The sequence below is a fragment of the Grampus griseus genome (assembly GCF_964374135.1).
Source record: "Grampus griseus genome assembly, chromosome: 4".
Taxonomy (NCBI): domain Eukaryota; kingdom Metazoa; phylum Chordata; class Mammalia; order Artiodactyla; family Delphinidae; genus Grampus; species Grampus griseus.
Window position 1 is genome coordinate 47,486,813 of NC_138997.1, and position 21,032 is coordinate 47,507,844.

The window sequence follows — 21,032 nt, forward strand, 5'->3', positions numbered from 1 at the left end:
TGGATATTTTCCCAAAGAAACCATACAAGTGGCCAATGGTACATGAAATATTGCTGAACATCACTAATCATCAGTGAAATGCAAATCAAAACCACAGTGAGATACCACCTCACACTTGTTAGAATGGCTACTATCAAAAAGACAAGAAATAAGTTTTAGCGAAGATGTGGAGAAAAGGGAACACGTGCACTGTTAGTGAGAATGTAAATTGGTACAACCACTGTTGAAAACAGGATGGATTTCCTCAAAAAATTAAAAATAGAGGGCTTCCCTGGTGGCACAGTGGTTGAGAGTCCGCCTGCCGATGCAGGGGACACGGGTTCGTGCCCCGGTCCGGGAAGATCCCATGTGCCGCGGAGCAGCTAGGCCCGTGAGCCATGGCCGCTGAGCCTGCGTGTCTGGAGCCTGTGCTCCACAACGGGAGAGGCCACAACAGTGAGAGGCCCATGTACAGCAAAAAAAAAAAAAAAAATTAAAAATAGATCCAACAATCCCACTTCTGGGTATATATGCACAGGCTGTGTTCTAACAGCAGGTATCTCACCTTGCCTGGCTGGGCATATGCAAAAAATCTTAACACTTGAACCAGGAGAAACATGGGTCTTTGGGACCCTGTGCAGCCCTGGGCCCCAGGAACAGTAGCCAAGAGCTTTCTCATAGGCTTGTCCCCAGTTCCTACAAGTATGACCCAGGCCTTCTCGACTCGGGCTGCCTTAAAGTACCATTGCCCCCACGACTGGGGTCTCTGTAGGCTGTGCCCAGGCCTGGCCCTTGGTCTTCAGAAGAGCCTCGTGGCTATGGCAATAGCTCCATCTCCCGAGGCCGGGGCCCTGAGTCTGAGTCAGACCCCTACACTGTGGCCCCCTGCCCACCTCTTGGCTGACATGGCCCAATTCAGCCTTGGCTAACCAAATCTCTGTTGCTATCCCATTTATCTGGTGTCCCAGCTTTACCCTTAACCTGGCCTGGGACACTCTGGGAGCCCTTTCTCAGTTTGTGTGCCACTGTGAGACCAGCAGGGGCAGAGGGAAGCTTGTGGACCTGAGCCACCTGGCTTTCCTCCCAGCATACCACCCTGAAGGCCTCCTGCTCTCCTGCCACATCTCCCTTTGTAGGTTTCTCTTTCTTACCAGTCAAAATAAGTAGTAAGTCATGGGCCTTTCCTTCTCAGGACATGTTGGAGATGGTCCCTGGGCCAAGGACTGTCTCCTGACCTGCTCCCTTTGTTATTTTTCCAACTTCTGGACATATTGCATGACATACACTTCAATAAAAAGTATAGCCTAGTGAATTAGAAGGGCTACTGAAGACATCAGTAATAATCAAGAGCCTGAAAATAAGGTCAGTAAAGGTGGAGTTATGAAAAATGGAAGCCCCAAAAGGTCTTGATATAATTTTTGACATTGCATGAAGTAGTCAAAAAGTGTCTAGTCTCTACCAATGATTGAATAATAAAAATGAGTGTAGTTAGAACCAGATAGTTTGACGAGGCTATCCTGACTATGCACATTCTGTTGCCAATCTACATATCCTTTACCTACAGAGAGATCAGAGTTAATCCTGTAAGAACTGAGTCAAGACATAACTTCGCTGACACTAGGCATCCACTAACCCCCTAGGGAAAACAGAGCAGCTCATGCTTTGAAACTGACTAAAAAGCAAGCAGACAATGATGAGATTGTCCCTGAGGTTTTCATAACAGAATGAATTTAGGATAGACTGAATGCTATATGGATGCTGGATGAAGAAATCTTTTTTTTTCCCAAGTAAGAGATTGGTTTTCAAGTTCTTATATACAGAATGAACTGTTATTCACCCAATATGGTGCCCATCTAGAGACTATAAATTCCACATCTTTTTTACTCCCACATAGGAGCAGCCATGTGACTATGTTCAGGTCAATAGGATGCTAGCAGAAATGATACGTGCATCTTCCAGTTCAATTTTCTCCAAAGTGAAGTCACTTGCCTTCGTCTCTCTTTCACCTCCATGGAAGGAACCATGGATGAGGAGGCAGTTCAACTGTGTGGATAACAATGCTCAAGTGGAATAGTGTTACGGGCTGAATGGTGTCCCCCCAAAATTCATACGTTGAAGTCAACCTCAGTACCTCAGAATGTCACTGTATTTGGAGAGAGGGTCTTTCAAGAGGTAATTAAGTTAAAACAAGGCCATTGGTGTAGGCCTTCATCCAATATGACTGGTGTCCTTATAAGAAAGGAAATTTGGACATAGGCATGTACAGAAGGAAGATGATGTGAAGATACAGGGAGAAGATGACCACCTATAAGCCAAGGAGAGAGGCATTAGAAGAAATAACCCTGGCCACACCTTGATTTCTGACTTCTAGCCTCCATAATTATGTGAAATAAATTTCTGTCGTTTAAGCCACGCAGTCTGTGGTACTTAGTTACGGCAGTTCTGTCAAACTAATATAAAAAGTAAGATGGATGAAACCAGTATCCCTGAGTGAAGCAGAGCTGATTGTCTGCCTAACTCTGGACTTTTATGAGAATGAACTAAACTATTCTGTTGAGTTCATGTATTTTGGTGTCCCTTTGCTATAGCAGCTTAAGCTATACTCTAGTATAATACTTAGAGGGGGAAAAAAGGGAAACAAGCATTTCACAAGAGCGAAGGAGCGAGGCAAACCATGATATATTCACTGAACATAACCAAGAACTAGGACCTCAGCATGGAAAATGACTGATAAAAATTTAAGTGCATAAGTCATATATTCCTCAAAGTATGTAAAATATGCATACACAAAATGTCCAGAAGCAACTGTAGTTATAAAAAAAACTATTGGTTGTGTTAGAGGATTAGACACATCAAACGTGGCTTCTTTATTCTGATAATTTAAATCAGTTCCATTAACAATATATGTACCTTTAGACTTACCTCTATAATTTCTATTTACTATCCTATAAGTTTAAGTCAGCAAAGAGAATCATGCTTAGACATTAACCCCGCCTATTCTGATTCTGAGAAAAGTGCGACACACTGTTCCTCCTGCCCATCTCTTTGCTCTCTTCTCACCAGTTCTTCCCAGCATTGTCTCACTCCCTGCTTTCTTACAGACCAGTGAGTGGAGCAGAGCGGTCAGGGATGGAAGAACTGAAGACAAGGAAGAGAGATGGGGGGAAATACAGAGCAGACATTTCAGTTCCTTTCGTTCCACCTCAGTCCCTGCAGAATTCATCACAAAACTGAAGCAAAGCTATTGAAGCTTCCACAGACGTATCTGTGTGTTATCTACAAGGTGTAAATGAGGCATATGACTGTTCACCAATGCGAACAAGCTTAGCTGAAGTAACAGCATAGGAAGTCATTAATTAGATTGTTCAGCTGACCAAATCCATTCAGTGAATGGCTGTTATAAAAGCATTGTAATTATGCGCTTCTGAGTCCTGGCCCATAGACTGTTTTCCAGCTCATTATTCAGAAGAAGCAGTTTACACCTCATACCACATCATCTCTTATTTCTGTTTCATGAGAATACAGCCTTCTTTGTTAGGAATGTATGAATTTCCTTTCAAAGCTACCAACCAAAATGATTAAAAGAAATTCCAAGTGAAAGTGGGTATGCCTCATTGTTTTGTTTTGTTTTAAATCTATATTAGCAAATTTAAGGTTTTCAGAAGATTATTTATTTTATGATTGTTTGTAATGAAAAACAATTTTTCGACATACCCAGTGATTTTATCACTGATGTTTTAAAATACCATTTCTTCTTGTAATGTCTTAAATTGAAGAGGGGAGGCATGTTCAAGTAATTGAAAGGTAGCAGTAAGCACCTGTCAGATGCTGGAAGCAATGATGAGCTATCTTGAGTTCTATAACTGAGGTTCAATACAAAACAAGATAGCACTTTAGTCATAACTTTAAGGCTTTATTAATTCCTCAGAGCACCCAGAGAGGAATGGTGTTGCACAGAGGCCTAACTTGGATCTATTTTGAGCAAAAGCACGAGTGTGGATTTCCTAGAAAAGGTGCTAAGCAAACGATGCCTCCAACACTGCATAACCTCCATGGGTAGTAATACTGAGAAACTGTAATCAAACACAATTGAATAATCGTGTAGTAGAGGTGATTATGACAGTGGATACGAATTTGAACTATATGACCACTAATTTCATGAATTTTATTGAACATAGAGATAAATGCAGGGAGGGCTCACTTTTTACAGTAATGTAAGATCATAAAAATGACTGTGCAAGCTGAAACAGTGCCATGTAATCTTAATAATCAATGGGGGGATATTACATTTGCTCAACGACCTTTAAAAATGTTTTGTCAAAACACTAAAAACTCTCTTACTGTGGTTTGTAAATGTAAATTATAGTAAAACTAGTATTTATTTATTATACCATAATTTAAACATTAGAAACATTGAGAACCCAAGTGTTTTCTTTATCTGTAAAAATCTTATGAAGAGTAGTTTGAATACTGCTTTTCTTCCCCTGGTCGTATACCTTATAACACAGAGCTAGTACCTCTTTTATGACTTGATGAATTGTCAGATTCCTTTCTAAGTTTGGATCCACTTCCAACATTTTGTCTTTGCCCTTTCTTATGTCATGAAATATCTCTGAGAGTTCCTTTAATGTAGAGTTTTATGCCAGCGTCACTTCCTCTGGGACACTGTCATCCTTTCAGTAACAACCACTTTCCTCATTTATGCCGATAAGGTCATCTGGCTGTATATCTAGAGTCTCAAATGGCAAACAGTGGCACTGTCAACATCCCATGGTCAGCTATTTCAAATTTCACTTTCAGAATTATCACTTTTCACTTCTTTGCTGGCAGTTCTCTCTTTGCATGATCTATTTTTGCAAAATGTTACGTGGTTTACCACAGTCAACAGAACTACACACTTTGCTGTCTGAACTGAATAACAGATGTGCCACGACCAATCGCCCACAGACTTTGAAAGAAGTGGTATGATTGGTCACAGATCATGATGCACATTTGTTACTGACATAATGATTTGTGCCCCAGAGAAGTTTGCACTTGATGCAGAGAAGTTTGCACTTGATGCAATTACTAACTGAAATTCACATCACTCTACTGGGGGACTGGTGTTATTTAGCTAATCCGTGGTAATTGAAATTTGTGTATATCAGAACCATGCAAAGTGAGGACTGTTGTACACCAATACTGTTGTTTAGGCACTTTAAAACCTGCTATTATACATAAGGTGGGCGGGGGATAAAAGAAATAATTCAACGTCCTGAAAGGAAAGTATTAACCAAGTGAAATATAGGATAGTCGAGAAAATAGAGGGTAAAAATGATGAGTGGCTACAAACCCACAGTGCCCCCTGTGCTATGTCCTCTCAGGCAAGATGCCCAGGCTTTGTGTGCCTCTGCAAAATGCGGCATAATAACTGTCAACTGGAAAAAAAATAAACAACGTGAGAGTTGTGAGTTAAGTTTTATTTGGGGCAAAATGAGGACTATAGCCCAGGAGACAGAATTTCGGAAAGCTCTGAGAAACTGATTTAAAGAGGTGGGGGGGGGAAAGTCAGTGATTCTGGCGAAAGGGGAGTACATGCAATCAAGCACATATTTTTTGCAGAAGGTTGCTGCCAGTCTCGTGAAGGTTACTGCTAGTCACGAGCAGGCATCACCATGAAGGGTTTTAGTGCTTCTCTAGATATGAGGAGATGCAAGAATTGGGCTCATAAAATCTTCTCCTGCAAATCTCTATCTGAAGACCTGTTCTGCCAGTTTTTCCCAGAGTACAGAGTGCCTCATTCCTGATCTCCACCCTGAACTCCTCTCAGCGGGTGTTGAAGGTCAGCAACTGCAGCAGCTCTTGATTTAATCCTTTAGAGGCAGATGGCAAGTGCCAATTTGTAGTTGGCATAACAATACCTACCTTATAGGGTTGTCATAATAACTGAATCAAAATTAAACAATTATAGGGTTATCATATGTAAAATGATAGGGTTATCAGAGGGTTATAGGGTTATGATATGTAAAAGCCTGAGAACGATACCTAGCACACTGTAAGCACTACAGAAACACTAGCTATGAGAGCAGGATATAAGAGCAGGAAACCCTAGCAGATGAAGGAAGAGGTGGTTTAGAGGAAATTATATCTCAACCAAAACAAAAAACCTGTCCTTAAAGTCAAAAGGAAATATTTAGGGTGTTTTTTTGTTTCCTTTTGTCAAGAACTATAGTAAGGGTGATGCAATCTTCATGTTGTATTTGATATTAAGTATCACTCTTCTTAGAGAGAAGACTGATTTAAAATTGAAGCTAAAATATCTAATAATGAAGAAGAACACAAATAGGCATCTATATTTTCTTAGAAATAAAATAGATTAAATGACTCCTGGCTTTATAAATCATTGAATTTGTAAAATAATTTGCAGTTATTTACATATTTCCAACAGTGCCCAAATGAGGTCATGGATGAAATCTTTCTTTAAAAATCATTCCCATCCAAGTAATCTACTTGAAATAGGCCATGTTGTTTCCTTTATTAGTGAGCTAAAGATTTCTGCAAGGACAAGTTACTTCAGCACTGGATTTTACCTGTATCTGTTTTATCTAGCTTGGCTATGGTTATAGTGAAACTTTCACTGATACTCACAAAGCAGCCACACTCCCTGTGGCAATTTACAGCCAAACACTACCTGTAAGTTTTGCATCAGAACCCACGTGAAAGCTCCTCCCTCTCAGCTGCAGGATCATCCCACACCTCAAGTTAAGTCCTGATCAACGACCTGAAGAGCAGCATGTCAAAACCTATCACTTGCGTGCTCCTCTGGGTGGCTGAGTCATGGCCTCACCGACAAGGCTTTCTTTACCAAGTCCAGCTCTTCCTTAGGGCTCTGGTTCCATAAACCAGCAGGGCAACAAGAGTAATATTATCAGTCACATGGGCGTCATTTATGATAGGGTCAGAAAAACCGGACTTTCTGAAAGTTGCTGTGTTTTTACACAATCATGTGGTAGCACTCAGCTGAATGTCCCAGATGCACCAAGTGTTAGAGCTGGAAGGAGCCGTTGCCAACACTGTTATCATTTAACTGATAACAACACTGATGGCCAGAAAGGTTGCAAAATTATCAGGTTGCCATACTAGGTCTAAGAGCATCTCTTCAGTCTCCCAGCCCAATGCTCTTTCCTGCTCATCTTATATCTTTGTCTCTCATGGTCATTTCCTTTTTTGTTTCATTATATACTTAGATACACATAACTGAAATTTAATTGAATAGATACTACCAAGAGATTGCATATCCATGTGTGACTTAGCATGTGCACCCACCCCAAAATGCTCATTTTTAATGTTTTCATAATACCCTTACAAGCAAAAAAAAATTCTTAGCTAAACATAAGAATGCATGGAAATGATCTGAGACCAGTGAAACATCATATAAGAGAAGGGTCTAATAAAACATTGCCAACTGCTGAGTGAGCGTGCCCCACAAGCACAGTCAAGGTTGTAAGCTGTTAACATCCCTGCTTTTCTTGCCTCGAGCTGGTTATTATGTGCTGTCTGTGCCATCTGGATGCATCATAAGTGTGTGGCGATTTTGCAATAAAGCTGGTAACTAAAATGTAATCATGAAGCAGAACGACAGTGCAAAAGAATAAGAAGTAAGGTCAGAAATAAAATACATTTTAAAATGAAATGTACCCTTACTCTTTCAAGTTGAGAAATTCAAATATATTATTGACATCTGACATTAGTGATTGAACATGAAAAAATGAAATAAAGAAAAAAGGTCATTTCCAAAAGAGTTCAACACGTACACATAACACACGCACATACATACAGACACGCATGTTCACTTGGAGAGCCACCCTGCTAGGCTGGCAGCGCCCTGCGAATGACAGCCTATGAGGGCAGCAGATGATAAGGTCCATCTGTACTTTGCTCTCTTCACCATTCTGTCCCCAGAGTATTTTGTTCTCAGGTTTTCTTTTTTTTTTTTCTTTTTAGCATCAGGCTCACCTTGCCTACCTGGACCTGGTCCCTGATGCACCCTGGATTCTCACATACATGGGGCCAATACCTTACTCAGAAGGACACTTCTGAGTCCCTGCATATTCATTTGTATTCCACACCATGCTAGGACTCAGGCAAACCATCAGCTGATGACTAGATTCCAAGAGAAAATGTAAAATTTGAATTATTTTAGAAAGAGCACCATTGTTCCTTTCAATTTGTCTATAAAGACACACCTATAACTTAAGGAAGTTCTCGCATGGCCCTGATTTTTTGGCCAGAATGATCAATCGAATATATAAAATATTTCTAATATGAAAATATCTCCACTTTATTATATGCCTGTAGTATTAGACATCTAAGATTCCTAGACTATACTGAAAACCTGAATGCAGGTAAGTATCTGACAAAGATATTGGAAGTAAAATTGGATTGGGGGATCAGGCATCTAAAAATATATCTGTCTTGCAGTTGGTTTCCTCATCTGTAGAGACACGGCATCAGGTTGGAAATTTTTTTATTACTACACAATGGGTGCTTTATCTCCTTCATTGGCCATGGAAATGTTAGCCTAGCTCCTTTTTCTCATCCTCTTTAAAACACAAGTGAAGAATGTTGACTTGAATTATCCAGGTAACTGTCTAGATCTGAAATACAGAGTTAGCAAACACACCCTAAGATGTCTTCTCGCTCCGAGAGTGAATGGCTGAGTATAGAGCATGGACGATGAAGTATAGAGACACACTCCCAAAAGTCAAAATAATGCTCACTATAAAAGGCCGGCTGAATTGTTTCATTAAAAAAATGCACTATAAGGAATTTCATCTTAAAACTAAATAATAATGGTACAATTATATTTTTCTCCCAAGGAGGGAAAGAAGGAGGAAAGGAAGGAAGGGCTGAAAGAAAGGGGGAAGGAAGATAGGAAGAAAGCAGTGACGGAAGGAAGTCAGGCAGAAGGAAGGAAGGAAATATGTAATTGTCATTAAACTCTTTTCCCTCAGAGGAAAGATTAATGTAATCGTTGATACTAATGCCCCAATTGAAGGGAAAGTTTCTCTTTCTACTATCAAAACATGCAGCATAGAATCTTTGTTTTTCTTCACTTATCAAAAGAGATATAGTTTACTACCTTCAAAGTCCACGTCTCCAACTAATTTTGTCTTTCCTGTCATTGGGTCATGGACATAGTTGATACCCACATCAATTACAGCAGCACCTTCTTTAACCATATCAGATGTAATCAACTTTGGAATACCTGAAAGCAAAACAGAGTTGTAAAACACTGGAAAATACTTAAGCTTTGTCCTTGAGTATAACAAAATTTATACATTAGTTTATACATCTAATGTTTTTATTGTCATGGAAAGGTAGCACATGGGGGCATCTCTGGGTGAAATCCTGCCAGGATTTACCCTTTCACCTTAGAGATTGCTTACCAAAGCAATTTCTTACCAAAGCATTTCTCCAAATGGACACCCACTTGAGCAGCATCCTTTTGTATTTCACGTACTATAAATAGCATGGGAAGATTATGGAGATGAAACAGGCTCCTGCTGAGGGTGAGTGGAGTGAAAACAACTTGGAAAATGGAGGTGGAGAAAAGGAAGAGAGGGAGGAAGGAAGGAAAAAAGAAAAAAAGGTAATAATTCATATTCCTCAGGGTTGTGGTAAACTGTAAAGTGCTGAATACAAAGTATTATCTCATCCACTCCAAACATGAAAGGCTATCTTGAGCTTTATATTTATTTTTTTCTTGGTTTCTTTGATTCATTATGTCTGTATATGACTTGGAATGGTGTAAGAAACAGTTAGTTCTACTCACTATTTCTCCATTCAAGTTTGAAAGATAGCTCTACAGAGATGTTATGTCATCATCTATATTTTATAACTTTTCAAATTTTATTTCAGGCACAACAGTACCAGCTAACAATGGCTAGTGTTCCAATTTTTTTGTTATAAATTAACAAACCATTCCCAAACTTAGTGTCTTAAAACAACAACTAATTATTATGTTCCACAGTTGTGTGAGTTGACTGAGCTCAGCTGGATGGATCTTCTTGTGGCTGCGGCTGAAGTCATCTAAAGCTGTGATGCAGCTGGTTGTCCCAGGTGGCGCACTCACAGGGCTACGGCGGATGCTCATGGTGGCTGAGCTCAGCGAGGGCTGTCCAATGGAGCACGTGGGCGTGGCCTCTCCATGCAGCTTGGGCTTCTCACAACCTGGCAGCTGGCTTCCAAGAGTGAGTGTTCCAAGTGATAGGAAATAGAAGGCGCCCGTCACTTAAGACTGGAACCTGGAAACTGGCACAGTGTCACTTCTGTCATATTCTATTGGGCAGGCAGTGACAGAATCCACTTAGATTTAAAAGGAGGGATGGAGATGCCATTTCTCAGTGGGAGGAGAATCAAAGAATTTGAGTGTCCATCTTTACTCCACCAGAATGCCTCTGGTGGACATTTTGTCTGGTGGGTGATGTACTCACTTTCACTTGCTACATCCCTTGCTGGAAAAGGGTTACCTGTTGTTGTGTTGGCAGACGGTTTCTTCTAGCATCTGAATATTCATTTAAGCATTCCAGATGGTTTGAATGTCACCTTGTGGCATATGATTTTTACTACTAGTAAGAATTTAAAGGCTATAAAGAAACAGTGCCAAAATAGTTGTAGCTAGCTGATAGGTTCCTTAGCCACAAAATGATACAACCAAGATGGCATCAATGTTTGAGATATATTTTTTCTCTTGCTTTCCTATCCTATCCCATAGAACTTCTTCCTTTTTACCAGTTCTAGCATCGATATTGAGTATTGCTCTAAAGATAGTCATAAAATCCTGTTTCTTCTTGGCATTCAATAGAAAAAGAAACCATAATTGATTATGACTGCAGGAAATATTTTTAAAATCAAAATGTTGATGAAATAGTTATTAAAATCCAGCTACTATGCTTTTGAGAAAGATCCAGATCTCCCTCCTAATTAGAATTGTTCAGTACAATATCTCAGAAAATATCAACTGGGAATGGTCAAGTGCACAATTTTCAGAAAAGAGAGGAATGTGAGCTTGATTTTAATTCCCAGGAAAATTACAAAATGGAAAAAACCTGAATGCATTTTTTTCTGATGATGATGTTACATATGTCCATTGCAGAAAATCTGAAAAATATTTAAAAGTTTAAGAGTAAAACAAAAATCATTATAATCTTGCCATCCAAAGACAAGAAGTATATTTTTATTGTATTTCTTTCTAGGATTTCAAAATACTTCTACATTAGATATAAAAGCCTGTAATTTTTTTGCACCATGCTTCATTGTATATCTTACCACTTTGCATTAAAATGAAATTGTGAACTTTTTCCTATTTTATCAATTATTTGAAATTTTAAAACTACATGAAATAATTTATTATATGAATTACCATAAGTCATTCATTCCTGCACACTCTTTCCAATATTTTGCTATTATAAATAATGCAGTGATGATCATTTATGTTCAGAAAACTATGATGATTTCTGAACTACAGCATCACATTTGACAGAATTTTTCACTGAACCCTTATTAACATGACGGAAAAATGTGGGCTGTATAAAAGCTCTCATTGGTACAGTCATGCCTGTTTAAATAACATATTCTGAAATGGTTTATCAATGCATCCGTTAAAAAGGTCTATTGAGGTCTTCCATGAAAACTATTTTTCAGTGCCATTTTCAAATTTTGTATGAAGAACTTCGAAGAACACACTGGCATTATAATGTTTGCTTTATCTTTGTCTTCCTCCAGGTCCATTTTCCACCTTTCCCTGCTCTACTTTATGGCAGAGATGGGACTGATCCTCACAGAGGTCTTGTGTGCTTCCTGTCTTTTTTGGAACCCTGTCATAGCCTTGAGAACAAGTACAAGCTAACCAACTGGCGGGTTCAAATCCTGTGAAGAGAGCTGAGTTGTTTCAGTGGAGGCCATTTTCAATCAGTCAACTAGCCAACCACCAGCTGAAGGCAGAGGCTTGAACAAGCCAAGTCAAGGTCAGAAGAAATGAGCCAAGGTCACCATAATGGACCAGCCGAACCAGACTCATGAGAAATTTTTTTTAAAAGGTGGTTGTTTAAAGTGACTGAGTTTGGGGTTTTTTTTGTTTTTTGTTTTTTACACAGCTAAAGCTGCATAGCCCATATTAGCAAATGACACAAAATTGGATAGAATAGCTAATAGGTAGCCACTTTGGAATAATGGACTATAAACAGCAATAAGAATTAGAAAGGGGTTACATGTACAATTCTGATCAGTTGCTTTACTTGATTAAAAACTCATTAAAAACTATTAGGCTATGCTAAGACAAACAGTGTCCAGATACAGGGATGTAATGTTTTCCACTATATTTTCAGCAGATTCTCTCTGGAAATGTTGGTTGTATTCTAGAGGCTGATCTAGAGAAGAACGATTAGAATGGATCTAGAAATCATGTCATATGGAGCCAGTGCTATCAAATTAACTGGTTCAACTGTTGTCGGTCTTTGATAAGATGAAAAAGCTTGTGCCACAATGTAAAGCAACTGTATCACTAAACAAGCTGTTGAATTCAGCTAGCTTTATTTTTTCATAGCAAGACTTTTTCAATGAAGAAAGCAGTATGTTGACTTATATTCTGCCACATTTCCTTATCTTGTTGTGGTCCTATGATTATAGTTCCCAGAGGGTAAGAAACAGTATGGATCAGTACTGGTCCACACGCCGAATATCTCTGAAATAGAGGAATGGTTGAATAAACTCAGGCTGCCTATCTCAGGGGAAGAAAACCAAAAAAACTAAAAACAATCAAAACCCAATAATTGCGGCAGTGTCTCCAATATATTAAACTGAATAGGGAGTAGATTTACTTTGCATATTTTCAGAAGGAAGAATGAAGGGACAAAGGAAGGGAATAGATTTTAGCTCAATATAGAGAACTTTAAGAGTAATAAAATAAGCCACAAAAAGAAATACTGTCCTTATTCCTCATTAGAAATATTCACAATAGGGTAAGGAAGAGATTGAATTGGTAAGGTTAATGAGGCTTTCCAGTTCTATGATTTAAACATTCTCTTTTGTCTAGAAAAATTTAAAAAAATTTTTTTCTTTCTTAACATTCATTTCTGAACCCTTGTAGACTTCTGACCTTTTATTCTACTAAAGAAAAGAAAGAAATAATGCAAATTGTACTCAGTTGAAATGATAACAAATAGGCATGTATGATGTCTACTTCAGATATGTTAAATACTCTAAGTTGTCCACTTATATTGTTGTCTTCTAGAGACAAATGCTTGGACGTGTAAAGTTGCTCATTAATTGTGTCTTTAAGGACACTGAAAAGAAATTTCTTAGACATGATGTATTTATTTCCCCAAATATACAATTGCAACATATTTAAATTATCATTTGATAAAAGTGAAATATCATTAAAACTATTTATATATTTGGAAAAGAAAAGACATTAGATACCAGTAGAATGTGAAGTCAGAAAAAAAAATTTTGCTTTTTGTTAAAGTTGAAAATGAATAGTACCTTCAAGTGAACATTTCCTATGAGCTTTTTTTTTTTTGATGTGATAATTCCATAGAAACCTATCCTTAATTCTTATATAATTTGAAGGCTCAAGCATTATATGTGAGAACTGAAACCATCCACACCCACATAGCTTACTGTATACATTAATATGATTTTACTATTTCACTGTCTTCATCAACATGACTTTATTATTCCAGGAAACTCTTGCTCAGAAAGATAAAAGTTTCAAGTAATTTTATTGTCTCAAGAACATATTGAAAGACTCATTTTAATTAACATCAAACTGTTTGACTTTTCAACAGATAGTATCAAAATTTTCAAGACTCTTGGAAATCCTTGCTTTAATTAAATTCTCTCCTTGTTGTGTCTGCCAATCCTAAACTTTTATATTATGATCCTTACCTAATCCTAATCAAACTTTCACATTAAGAGACTTGCTTAATTTCACATTAAGAGACTTGCCTTAAAACAAACTTCAACATCTCTTAAATATCCCAACTTTGCTTCCACACCCCGAGATGTTACTAAGGTAAAGTGGTTCCCTGGGCGGGGGGGGGGGGAATACCTGATTTGTGGAATTTGATGATTTCTGTGGTATACGTACTCCTACCATGGCTGACTTCAAGCTACCGAGGTGACATCACTGAACACAGAATTGGGAAGAGATGTTCAGGATCCTTCACAGGCTGATAGAAGCTAGCTCCAGCACACCACTGCTCCTATGTGACTGTCACGACAGTGTTCTCCCATGCTTCTGTAACCTAAACTCAGATTTGTCTTATCAATGGATTGTTTGGGTGATATTTGGGAGAAGCCAAGTATTCAACACTACTGGGGACCTGTGAAAATCTAGTCAAGAACTTCTCTTGGCCATGGTCCAGGACCTCAACTTGGAAACCATGGTTGCCTCTGTGGTCCCTTGAGCCTCTTGCTGGTAAAGGGAGCTGCTGGCCTCTGTGACTGGGATGATGAGGTAAGTTTTGCATTGAGTCCAAACTCTGATTTCTTTTCATTAAAGCTCCTCAAATGCTGAGTTTATTTTGTCTTCTTTAAATAAGAAATTCATTTTAGGAATCCTTTGATTATTTGTTCAGTTAAATAACTTTTGTCCTTGGTGGAAATCAGTGTTATTACTTACAGCACAATTTGTCTCTGTTGCTGTCATCTTTTTCTGTATATCTATAAGGGAAGAGTTCACAGGGAGGGGATGGGAGTAAGCTGGATAAATCCATTCCTCAAAATGACCCTGAGGACTGAAAAATTGAGAAAGTGTCTCTTGAATTTTGGAAAATCCTGTGGAAAATCTTTGCCTCAGGTCACTTAGCAACATTTTATGAGAACTTGGCCTCAGTCTTCTCTTGTTTTGTTGGTGAAATCTCTCCAAATCTTTCCATCTGCAGGGAACTGTAAATTAGTCGTTTGCAGCTGGAAACTTGCCAGCTACTAGGCCAAGGTGGGGGCAGGGTGCTGAGGGACCAGGGAAAGAAGCGGCACTTTCAACCTCTGATGTAGACTCCTGCTTCTTACATGTATTTGCACAATATCCCAAATTCTTATACTTACCTTTGTAAATGGCATCATTTAACCAAGGATAATTTAGAATTATAATAGACATTTTGAGGAACTTCTGATGTGAACAAGTGTTCTTTTGAGAGGTGCCATAGAACATAATGGAATATTATTCCAAACATCTAATGGTCTGCATTATATATATATATATATATATTTTTTTTTTTTTTTTGCGGTACACAGGCCTCTCACTGTTGTGGCCTTTCCTGTTGCGGAGCACAGGCTCCGGACGCACAGGCTCAGTGGCCATGGCTCACGGGCCCAGCCACTCCGCGGCATGTGGGATCTTCCCGGACCGGGGCGCAAACCCGTGTCCCCTGCATAGGCAGGCGGACTCTCAACCACTGTGCAATCAGGGAAGCCGCATTTTTTATATTTTTGAGGAAGTATCCAAAGGCATTTAGATTCCAAAATTGTTCCCTTAAAAGATGTCTTGGCCAAGGCAAGCAAAAGGTGAAAAACTAAAAATAGTCTCTCTTTTAGATTCCTCCAAATCTCAGTACAAATCTAATAGCTTTTATCCTATTATTTCTCTTCCCCCAGCCTATGTTTCTCCATTTCCTCTGGCTTGTTTCTTTTACCTCCTGGCTGGCTAGAAAAATCCCCAAAGTGCAATTACTTCATAAAATTAACTACGCACCCCCCACCAGAAACATGGAAAGTTGAATTGCTTTTAAGATCTAGTCTCATACTGAGCTGAAAGCTGTGTTAGATTTTTTTCAAAGCCTAGAAAGATAAAATTTGCAGAGGAATTAGGAAATTTCTAGCTTACAAATAAAATTATATACTAAAGCCCAAGGCAGGTTTATAGAGGTAGCTTGTGGTTTTTTCCCCCAAGCCAATTAATCCATTTATGAAGTTATTTCTAGCATAAGAAAAAGGTCTTTATTAATGCAGATTTTCAAAAATAACTGGGATAACTATTTTAGAGTGAAATATTCTCATCAGAAAATTTAGTAAGAAGATTTATGATTCATCTAAGATTTCTCTGTTGTGGGTGAAATCTCTTTGACTGATAAGTAAACTAACCAATAGATGGTCTACAGAATCACATTACTTCAAAGGTTATGACTTTCTTATTAAGCGGATGCAAATCTGTTATTTTGTGATTACTTATATGACAAATATGAAATAAATCACCAGTGCTGTCTTAGCAAAGTATACTGAATAAACATAATATTTAAAAAACAATATCAATACTTAAAGTACAAACAGGACATTATTCTAGACCTTGGGAGCTAAGTTTACTTTTATATGAAGGTATAACCAATACCCCTTGAGCACATAGAGGCTATATCCTTATTCTTATCAATTAGAACACCAACTAGGTATTTTCATATGCTTCTTTGACAATCTCAGAACTCAGTTCACATGAATTTTTTTTTAAAAAGTAATCCTTTCCCTATGAATCCTCCTATCATAGTCATCTTTCTTTATGAAATGGCTCAGTCAAGGCATCCTGATAAAAGGAAGCACCATATTTAAACAACAATTTAATTAGTAGAGTTCAAAGGGCTGTGAAAACATCTAATTAAACTTCACAACAATTCAGTGAAGCAAGAGAAGGTTTACCCATTATCCTCGTTCACAGAAGGGAGATTCTGAGGTGCTGAGAGGCTAAATGATTTCTTGGTTTCACAATGATGAGTCAGAGGTGAGGCTGGGAACAAAACCAGAACTCTTGCTCAGATATAAAAGTAACACCATGGAAATGCTTTTTCAGGTGGATCACTCCTTCAGCTGGAAGTTGTCCTACTACATAAATAACAAGAGTAATTGCAATGGAATTTGTATGAATGTATATGTTTCTGTCTAGATTAGAAAAACTTTCTTCAACAGTATTTACTTTGGAGACAGTCATATGATGGCTAAATGCATCCTAGCTAAATAGAACCAACATTAGTAGTAAGAGTACTTCAGTGTCTTCCCCAAAGTGTCCTCCTGTTACTTCTAGGAATCCTGAAGAAATGTTTATAAACCAGTGAGTCAGTGGCAATGACCACAGAACATACCCTCTTTTTTCTCTTTTTCTCTGGCTTCCTTGATTCCTATCTGATACGTGTTTGACTATGATGCCTGTCATGAGAGTAATGTCTATACGTAGGACAATCTCCAGCTGCTTCCAAAGCTTGTAATCCTTGGGGTGCCAGACCAGTACTAAGTTCCTTACAGAGCTGAGGGCCAGCAGGGCCCTGCTCTGTGCCCTATTTGATCATTTAGGGGTATGGAATCCTTTGTTTTCAGAAATTCATAGGATCACTCTTGAGTAGTTCTTTCAGCTTCTTCCTTGAACCTTTTCTCTGCAAAGTCCAGTGGACCTTTGGGGCAAGATGCATGTTTCTCTTTTCTTCCTCCCATTAACAAAACTATGTTCCCTTCAAATAGACACTGGTGCACTGGGGGCATCGGTGGAGGCTGGAGGCCAGTGGGGGTGATAGGTAAGGGTCTACATTACCAATCACCATGTTATATACAGAGCATATATATACAGCATACAAATGGAATGGGATTCAAACATTTTTTCACCCTTTCTTTAAAGGAAAAACGTTTACCAAGCTCAGTATGTAAAATGATCAAAGCAAGGACAGATGTATTAGTTGAAAAGAGAAGGTAGGGTTGGGGGAGCTCTGCAGGCAGTCAACAGCTCCTTAGGTTCCCAAGAGTCCAGTTTGAAAACCAGTGAGTCTAATTCCTTTTGCTTAAAAATATAGCTCCTGAAGGCCAGAGAGTCTAAATAATGTATGCAAATAAGGCCGATATTTAGGAAATACAAACTATTTTTTCATAATTCTCTTATTTCCTTTGTACTTATTCTTAGACCTTCTCTTCTTCCACCTTGTTGCCTGCTGGTCTCAGCCTATTAATAACCAATGTTGTGGCTGGACCTGCCCTGGTGATTCTTATTATTATTGCAAGATGCTCTCAGCAATAACCATCAAGAAACTTAAAAAAAAATCCTTATTGATTACAGGACCTAGAAATTAAATGGCAAACCTGGGGCCACAGAGCAAGGTCACAGGTAGAGAGTGAGAGAGAGAGAGTGAGAGAGCACGGGACTGGGGTTCTGCTTTTTATTGGGGTTGAGGGGTGTCTAGAGTTTCAAAGGCTCACTCCTTACTGGTGAATTTAAAACCTAAGAATGGGAATTAACAGCACAGGAAGAGAGAAAACAAGCAGCCCAAATCATCAGTTATCAAAATCAACCAAGATCTCTAAAACAGAGAAGTCTGTTTAGACTTCTCTAAAGTCTAAAGAGGGGATGGGTAGCTGGGGTCTTTACTGGCTGACAATGTGTTTATTCAAGATAGCCATCTTTGAAGTGGATGCCTCTTTGAAGTGGATGTTTCCACAATTTAGGCACTTGCATTATAAAAAGAAAAGCCAACTGTCAGGGCTTGCACTATGCACCTCCTTTAAGTATTCAAGCATCAGCTAAGACAACCTGTGTTTATTGACTTAGAGAAGTGACACAGACAAGAAAGAGAAGCCCAGAAGAAAGAATTTGCTCCCTGGCTCCTGGATTTCAAAAGACTAGCACTTTAGAAGTGGTGGGGAGGAAGAAATTTTCCTTTACCCTTCTAAGTTCATCTGGCTGGTCTAAGAATTACATTTACATGAGACAGATTAGCAGAAGTAAATCACACAAAAGTTTAATAACTTGTATACATGGGAGAGACCCAGGAAAACTGAGTAACTCACGAAAATGGCAAAACCCCTCACTTAAATACCATCTTCAGCTAAAGACAAAAGTGGATGCTGGGAGTTTGGGACTTCAAAGAAAAGAAAGGCAATTCACATGGAGATGGAAAAACAAATGTTTGGTAAACAAATGTTTGCTGGGCCATGCACAGATGATGGGACAGAGTGGACTCTAATCTCTAGGTCCTGCCAAGTTTCCCCCATCACACCTAGCCCATTACTTTTTGCTGGTGATAGCTCTATTCTGGGAACAGGCCCTTCAACTAAATTCTTTTAGGCAGTTAAATAGGAGGTAACAAGAAAAACTTCTTGAATCTTCTGTTTCTTAAAAATAATCAACCTAAATGAATCCTCATGCCAGAGAAACACATTTTGGGGTGGCAAATTTTGCTCCCCTGCAGAAGAGTAGAGAGACTTAAACTAGAAAATCGGAGTGCTAAATATGAAGAGTCAGGAAATTTGGAAGAAGTAATGAGAGCTTAGACTTAAGAGGTTCCCAGGGACAGGTTGCTAGTCAAATTGCCTAGAGCTGTGTCTTGGAGAACTGGCAAAAAATCCAGCATTGGTTTGGGATATCCAAAAACAAAGGGACATTTTCCTCATAGCCTGTGTAGAAGTTGAGGAGGTGTCACGGCCCCAAATAATTAAATGGGTGCAAGGAGGGCCTAGGAAGATGCTTTAGACACTTTTTTAGAGTTTCCTGTAGCAGAGTGATAAAGCCACTAGAAAGAAATTGACCAGCATCTGTGCAGATAGCTGGCAAGGACCAAATAAGGTGAAGGACATCTTATTGGATACCAATTTAGAAACATAATATTGAGAACTAAATACCCCCACCATGCCTTGGTACTTACATGGCAACCTCAGGAAAGAGGGAAGTGTTTAATAGATGCTTAAGTATACGGTGGTTTGGATAACTGGCCACCAAATTACAGAAATGTTTTTAGAATTAAATCAGGTCTACAAATATCAGAATCTCAAGCACAAATAACTGACTTTAACACGTTTAAGTACTTTGGAAGGACAATTTAACAGTGCTTTGCTTGCTAAAAGAAAAACAAATAATGAAGGCTCCGTATGTGCAAATTAGGCAAACTGTATTTCTTCATCTACCACACAACGTATTGCTCTAGAAATCTCGCTGTACAAATCTGGATATAGAGAATATTAAACTTAGCAGATTGTACGATACACCAAATTACTATTTTACTAACTTATATATTTAGAATTATCCATAACAAAAATACTAGCCATGGAAAATTTTAAGTGCTTGTCTAGTGTCCTCTGTTCCCTGGCCAATATCTAAGACTCGGATTCAGACTCAGGCTTTATAGTTTAGTGCCTGGGTTACCTTGAAGAATTACCTGCCTAAGCCTTAGCTTTCTTACCTACATATTTAGAATAATTATAATAGTTACTTCATAAGAATGGCTAGAGAGGTGAACGAAATAATGTATATAAAATGCTTAGCACATTGCCTGCTGCATAGAAAATATCCAATACATACTGAGGATATACCAGTTATTCATATATTATCCTGGACAAAACATTTGGAAAAAGAGAAAGTTACTGTACATGCATATATTATGTTATAATCTACTATTTTTCAAACTGTGTGGGTTTGAAACAATGCAGTAGCAATCAGCATTTTTTTCAAAGGAGTAGCACAGCATAACGTCCATGGCATAAATCAAAGAGCAAGACATATGGTAAAGGTAAGTATTCTTCTGTAAAAATTTGTCCTGATTAAACTCAAAAGCTTTTGCACAGCAAAGGAAACCATAAACAAAACGAAAAGACAGGAAGTTCCCTGGTGGTCTACTGGTTAGGATTCAGCGCTTCCACTGCCGTGGCCTGCGTTCAATCCCTGGTCGGAGAACTGAGATCCCATAAGCTATATGGCATGGCCAAAATAAAAAACAAACAAAACTAAAAGACAGCCCACAGAATGGGAGAAAATATTTGCAAGTGATGCAACTGACAAGGGACTAATCTCCAAAGTTTACAAACAGCTCATGCAGCTTAATATCAAAAAAACAAACAACCCAATCAAAAAATGGGCAGAAGACCTAAACAGATATTTCTCCAAAGAAGACATAGAGGTGGCCAAGAGGCAAACATGAAAAGATGCTCAACAGCGCTAATTATTAGAGAAATGCAAATCAAACCTACAATGAGGTATCTCCTCCCACCAGTCAGAATGGCCATCATCAATCAGAAAGTCTACAAAAAATAAATGCTGGAGAGGGTGTAGAGAA

General features: G+C 38.6%; 1 protein-coding gene across 3 annotated transcripts in view; it reads right to left on the reverse strand.

Moving 5' to 3' along the window:
- Window positions 1-21,032, reverse strand: part of MTHFD2L (methylenetetrahydrofolate dehydrogenase (NADP+ dependent) 2 like) — a 139,960-nt gene that overhangs the window by 18,390 nt on the left and 100,538 nt on the right. For 2 of the 3 annotated variants that reach the window (XM_082653254.1, XM_082653251.1), the window contains one exon: window positions 9,101-9,226. The exons of the other annotated variant lie outside the window; for it this stretch is intronic. In XM_082653254.1, the coding sequence (XP_082509380.1) occupies window positions 9,101-9,226 (126 nt within the window). The remainder of the gene's footprint in view (window positions 1-9,100; window positions 9,227-21,032) is intronic. 3 annotated transcript variants of the gene reach the window in all.